The sequence below is a fragment of the Notothenia coriiceps genome, unplaced genomic scaffold (genome assembly GCF_000735185.1).
Source record: "Notothenia coriiceps isolate Sejong01 unplaced genomic scaffold, NC01 NC01_scaffold00012612, whole genome shotgun sequence".
In the NCBI taxonomy this organism is placed as follows: domain Eukaryota; kingdom Metazoa; phylum Chordata; class Actinopteri; order Perciformes; family Nototheniidae; genus Notothenia; species Notothenia coriiceps.
In genome coordinates this window covers 1-7,010 of record NW_011345313.1, presented here as the reverse complement: position 1 = coordinate 7,010, position 7,010 = coordinate 1, and the positions used below count along the sequence as shown (strand labels likewise).

Here is a 7,010-nt window from a genome sequence, read left to right as displayed (position 1 = left end):
GTTTTTTTTTTCACCATTCATTCAAGCCGGCGTCTATGTCACTTGAATTCCTTCAAATTTTCTCCCTGCAAGAAAAAAAAAACATGGGCCGTACTTCGTTTTATTCTCGGTCGGAAAATGGCCTATTTTAAAAAGTTAGTTTGGCCATTTAAATGCGTTTTGATGTTCATTTGATGCGGAGAAATGGAGTGTTATTTCAGATTATTTGTGCCAGTGGACTGTAAAATGATCTTTAGTGTTGCTAGTTATTCGAAAGATTACTTCAGGAAATTGCGTCCAGTTAGAACGTTTTCATTGTTACCAGGTGGTTGCCAGGGACGCTGCTATCGGATACTTAGTGATCACTGTGATGTTGTGATCAAGCTGTTTTAGTGGTGTTATCTGTGATGGAGGGAGCCTCCTTCCGCATCGGTTGCTATAGTGTTTGCCAGTGCAAACGTATAGTTAACAGCATCCTGCCATCTGCACACGGATACGCTGACTTCTGTCGTCCTGTGCATGCCAACGTCTCACGATTTTCAGCATCACATCGGTAATTAACAAATGCGACTTGAGATACAAGTTGACGGTAAGCGAAATCTGATTACCGGCACATGTGTGGCTTGCCATGTTCTGTTGAAAGCTGTATCACAGCATAACGGCATTCTAATACACGTCGGACTTCGGCTGCATTACACTTACGCAGTAGCCGTAGTTCTGATTGGCATAGAGCATTGATGAGAAAGATTTTCTATTGAGAACTGACGATCACTGCGGACAAACTCTGCAAACACGTGACGTGGTATCATAAAATATGATCAAGTGACGACTTAAATCATCGTCTGCTCACCATGTCTCATTTAGCGCGAACTTACGTACTTATTGTGTTTGTCAATCGGGCTTATGGAGGATGGATTGGTGACACACAATTAAAATAAATAGAAATACATCATTAAATAATTAATTAAATGTGTCATTTATTAATTAAAATTGGAATTAAATACATAAATATGTGATTAAATGGTTCATTAATTTCATTTCAAATACGTATTCTTTCAATGTAATAAACCAGCATATAATTATTTCACCTATTTTATTAAATTATTTCATGGACCTGTGTGCAGGCGCTCATGAATTTATTTATCTGTCAAACTCGCCCATCAAAAGTCAGGGCCGGGTTCTAAACAACCTGATTGTGTTACCCAGCGCATCAAGTCAGACAGGATGGATCGATAATGGAATTGATTAGCTGAATACCCCGATACACGGATGGAATTCGCTATTAACCTATAAGCTATCAGTACGTTTTGGGTCAAAGTGGAAGACTCCGTCCTGCCACCCATGCCTGCACCTACATCGACGAATTCATGCGTGCAGTAACAACATTGTCGAGAGAGTTGCCCGGAGCTGCTGAGGAGAAGCAGCGACTTGAATCGAGGAAAGCTCTCAGCAGAAACTCCTCCGGCGCCCGACGGCGACCTCAGCGCGGCGGCGGGGGCTCCGGCGACATCGGCGGCTCCACTACCTGCCGCCACTGCGAACACCTGTCCAAGGTAAGGTAAACTTAGTTTTAGCTACTAGTCATGTTTATGGTCAGCCAAGTGTGGTTTAGTAATCATGATGACTTTGTGACACAGGTGGTAGGTTAAATTAGCGAACAATTTGTTGGAGATGGATTGAAAAGTGTTGTAATGCTCGGATAGTGTGCTGGCACGTGACTTTTGCTGACTGGTGACCGATTGAGTTGTCATTGTTCTGTGTTGCATGCCGAGGTAGCAAGGCTTTTCGCGCCGTATACCGGTAGGCGCCAGAAGGACTATGAGACGACCCAGCACCAAGGTCATTCGAAGAAGCTACACACACACGGTCTGTTGGTTTGGCAGACCACAAGGTGGGAGAAGTTCCAAGCGTACAGCATAAACAGGAAACTTCTTTCTTCAGACTTGGAGAGCAAAAAGTGACATTTTTTAGGTGAGTAAGAAACTAAGACTTTAGCAAAACCATAAAGAAAGTACTGTACTGTCTGTGGAAAAGTTGAAATTGTGCAGTTATGCTCGGCATTTCTTTTTATAGACAAGTATTTCCATATGTTCATATTAGACTCAAACTTAGGTTGATTTATCATGTTGTGAATACGTTATAACAGGCTTATTTGCTTAGTTTTTGGTGAGTCAATATGATGTGGCTTTTTATTCCACAGGGAATGACAGCGATCCAATGGTCATAATCAACAAACTTTATGGAAGTGTTCCCGAAGCTCTCAAAAAGGCGGAGGCTTTGAATTTCTTAAAAATTGCAGGATCTACTCGTAGGTCGAAATCTGGCACTACTTCCGTGTCCCAGCTCTGGATACACACTTGCCTTTCTGAAAGATCCATCAACGATGAATGGACAGTCCACAATCTACATACGTCCACTTCAACAGGATCTAACCTTAGATTGTGTAGTGTACATAATTTCACACACTCAGTTTAATGGCATAATTAAAACAAAGCTCACTGGTGACATTTAATCATTAATTAAAAGTATTTTGTTGTTGTTGCTAGGAGAGCTCAGGTCATGTCTCTGGCCAGTAATCCCCTGCATCACTTGCCAGAATGAAGTTCCCTTTTCAGAGATGAAGCTGCACAGATTGAGCTGCAATGGGTATGTACTTCCTATAGAAAATTGAAGAGATGGTGTATTCTTTTTTCTTTGGGAAGTGTTGTGCACACAAACAAGGGAGTGTGACCAATAATCTCAATTTTGTTAACTTGAAGGGCACCCATGCAGGCATTAGAAAGAGAACAAGAGGGAGGTGAAAGTGAAGAAAATGATAGCGGGGACAGCTCCAGTCACTGACAGTCTTCCAGTGAGGCCATCAACATCAGCTGAGGTTCAGTTGCCCCAGCAGCGATTGATGAGGATTTTGGTCCCAAAGAAACAAACAACGGTCTGTGTCATCACAATACAGTTGCTATAAGATTGTGTGTAATTTAAACTGTGTCAATAGAAAAATAACACCTGTAAGATATAATTGGATAAGCTAATACAATTACACAAAACAATGGGCAATAGGGTTATATATTGTTAAAATATTTTGTTTTTTTTACAGAAAGCGGTTTTTATATCAACTCAGCTTTGTAAAATATTCTGTAAATGTTCTCCTTTTCTGTAGACTGAGAGGATATCTTAATCTGCGGGTAACATCCCAACTAACAACATGTCTGTCTGGAATTGATCACTTTATTGTTGTTTTTTTCTAGATTGGAAGCTTATTAAGGAACCAGCTGAAGCTGCAAACGTTTTCAAAGAGCATCTTTTAAGGGAACATGCACCTGGAAAAGCACTGAGAATGAAGATGGATGTAAGGGACTCCGAAGAAGACAGGGAACGGGAACTTCTGTCATTCTATAAACAGCAGCAAGAATGGGCATGTCCACTTCATTGTATTCTTGTTGGTAAGTAATATAAAGTTTGGGTTACACTTTACTTGAATGGGTGTGCATAAGACGGACAGGATGCTGTCTTAATCATGACATGATGCCTGTCATGACACTTTATGACTGTCATAAGCATTCATTAAGTGACATTCGGTAAATGACGTCACTTTTAATGCCAAGTTGACATTGTTGTTGACATAGACCAAAATAACATAACCTGTCATAAACATGATACAGAACACCTTATTATCAAACTTTTTGAACGTTTTTGCATGTCTAATCTGGTGTCCTCTGTGCCAGTTATCTCTCAACCTATTTCCAACAAAAAAGGTAATGTAAAAACGTAAATAAAGCAGTAAAAAGAACCAACAAAATGCCTCGTCAATTCTGTAGATTCCACACTACAATGTGAAAGCTATCGATATATGACAGTTTAATGTTACGTTAAGACATAAAGCTAAATATATTTTCAAAGTTTGATAATCAGGTCTTATATGTCATGTTTATGACAGGTTACGTTGTTTTGGTCTATGTCAAGTTGTCATAACAAAGACATCTCAAACAAAGTCAACTTGGCATTAAAAGTGACATCATTTATCGAATGACACTTGATGACGACTGTCATAAGCATTCATAAAGTGTCATGACAGGTGTCATGTCATGATTATGACATTATCATGTCAGTCTTATGCATACCCATTCAAGTAAAGTATTACCAAAGTTTTTAATATAAATGTATCAGTAAAGTTTATAACACTCAGGTTTTTATATGAAATTGTTAAATGGGATCCATAAATCATATAATTGAAGATCACTGATGAAAAAAGATCTTGCATAATACACACATACAATATTGACTACTTTTTCCTTGCTTGTTAAATGTTACCTAATCCTGTTACCTGGATCAGTCAGCCATTGTTTTGCCACTGTTATTTATTAATTATAATTAATTCATCAATTTTATTTCAGGTGACGTTGCTGTTGGGGAGGGAGTGATGCGGTACTTTATGAAAACAATAATATCCAAACTTCAGTTTGGATTCAGTCTAGATCTTGGTAAGTCTCTTCCTATTGTAAAGATGAAAATGTATTTCAGTGGTTAATTGTTTTTGATTTAATCTCTAGATCTCTGGATACTTTACAGGAGGAATGGGCCGAACACTGCTATTTGAGGGTGAACCTGATCATCTTGTTCCAGCTGCATCAGAGGTGCTTATTGAAAGTGACCTCTTCCGGGTTGCAGGAAGGATGTTGGCCCACAGCTTTCTGCATGACGGCCCCCATGTCACAGGATTAAGTCCTGCTGTAATTCATGTACTGTTCAATGGGGACCCTGAAACAGCAACTGTTGTTACAGAAGACTGTCCTGATCTGCACATCAGGAGCATCATAAAGCTGGTATGTAATGTCAAAAAAATTGCCTTGCAGAATTATTGTTTGGGCAAATGTAATCACTTGTATGATTTGGATTTTAGCTTGAACATGAAGAACTTACACCGGAACAGAAGGACGCCGTTTCAGATCTTTCAATGTCCTGGGATCTCCCAACAGTCACCAAAACAAATCGGAGATGGCTACATAACAAACTTCTACTCCATGCAGTGAGTCCCTATTTATTGACGGAATTCATTGCTGTAGTTGTTGAAATGATAAAGTGTTGTGAACCCTGGGTTCTTATGTCAACAAAGGAAGAGATGGAAACATTAAACATATTTGGTCTTGGCCCATAGTAATGTTAGTTATTCAAAACCAGCATTAAATACATACAGTTTAACTACTACAATGTTTCTCATTCCTGCAAGTGTTATTAGAACAATGGTATATTTAAGAAACCCCAATTTCACAAAAGTTGACCCAGTAGGAAAAATCATCATAAACAAAATGCAATCCTTCATTAAAAAAAATCACACTACAGTACATCAAAGCAGCTCAACAACACTCATCTGGTTGTGTGAATTTCCCTTTTGATAATCTACTCTAAAAAGGTGATAGTTAGGTGTTCACCACTGTTAACTTCTCTTAGTACCGTATTTGAGCACTAGACACCAGGTGCTGAAACTTAGAAAGTGGCATTTCCCCATCATCCATCATTGTCTTAAGCAGAACAGTTATGTCAGGTTTGCATGAAGCACCACTTATTCTCTCACAGGCATTTTGGGACTGTAGGCAGGAGAACTAGCATTCTCTTTAACTTGTAACCCAGGCAGAATTTTTTTTGTTGAAAAATAAAGGAACATTCCAGGAAAACACATTTGATTAGCGGCGTACGTACATTATTCTAGAACTTGAAAATGTCTTATAAAGGGTTGCTATATTGTGTAGTAGAGTGAGGATGGATTTTATAAAGCAAGTAATTTGCTTTTTATGAACATTTTCCCTACTATTGGCAAATTTGGGTTGAGGATTTCATCTGTAATATGGATTTTTCTGCCTCTTAGGTTATTGGGAGGACCATGTGCCAAATCAAACAGTTGAGAAAAGGACTGAAAGATGTGATGGTATGGCCCCTGTTGACATCTAGGCCAGATGTTGTCCCTCTTCTTCTCCCCAAAATGGCTGAAATGCAGTTCACACCACAGGTAAATCAGAAATTTAGTTAGATTTGACTTCACTTGATGAATGTACACACATCTTCAATGACTGAGCTGGTTCTCTTTTCCTTTACCAAGAATGTATTCTGCCTATTCCTTCACTAAAATAAGTTCTTTTTAAAATAATTACTTTGTTCTGTAAGATGCTTCTAGACAAAATCACATGGCCACTTGAGGACAGTGCTGATGAAGACTTTGACATAGAGTCTACGTGCCGCATCACTGGATTTCTAAGGATGTTCATTGAAACAGGTAATTAACATTACAGGTGAAACTCGGAAAATTAGAATATCGTGCAAAAGTTCATTTATTTCAGTAATTCAACTTAAAAGGTGAAACTGATATACTCATTACATGCAAAGCAATATATTTCAAGCATTTTTTTTAATAATTTTGATGATTACATTTATTGATTTCATAAAATATTCTAATTTGATTCTTTTATTTTTGGTTTTCATAGCTGTAAGCCAAATCATCAAAATTATAACTGAGGCTTGAAATATTTCACTTTGCATGTTATGAGATTTGTTTCACCTTTGGAATTACTGAAACGAATGCACTTTTGAAAGATATTCTCATTTTCCAAGTTTCACCTGTATTTGGCTAATTTATTCTCTTTAGCAACTCTTCTATGTCTCATTGATATGAATTAAGTTGAACTAAATATAGTCTTGAATCCACTTTGACTTTTAGCTTCATCGGCTACACTGGTCCAGCTGCTGACGTTCTGGGTTGGCTGGGAGAAGCTTCCTCCTGAACTGAAAGTGGAGATTTCTGGTGGAACCCTTCCTACATCCTCCACATGCTTTGAAACACTAAAGCTGCCAGCCCATTTCAAAACATTCATGGACTTTGAGAAAGCACTCGTCTCTGCCATAAATAGTGTTCAGACTGGATTTGGACTTGTTTAAGTGTTTTTCGGACAGATGTGCACTGTGCAGTTGGTCAGGTCAATTGACACAAGTTCAGTGTCTTTGAAAACAAACAGTGAACATACTGTGTCCAGTAGTTGACAATT

General features: G+C 38.5%; 1 protein-coding gene across 1 annotated transcript; it reads left to right on the top strand.

The window, feature by feature from the left end:
• Window positions 1-2,873: 2,873 nt before the first annotated feature.
• Window positions 2,874-7,010, top strand: LOC104947480 (G2/M phase-specific E3 ubiquitin-protein ligase-like). The gene is made up of 8 exons (XM_010773500.1): window positions 2,874-2,911; window positions 3,225-3,419; window positions 4,371-4,457; window positions 4,546-4,799; window positions 4,877-5,002; window positions 5,840-5,980; window positions 6,136-6,244; window positions 6,686-7,010. Exons 2-8 carry the CDS (start codon window positions 3,314-3,316, stop codon window positions 6,901-6,903), a joined length of 1,041 nt encoding a protein of 346 aa, XP_010771802.1. The 5' UTR covers window positions 2,874-2,911; window positions 3,225-3,313; the 3' UTR covers window positions 6,904-7,010.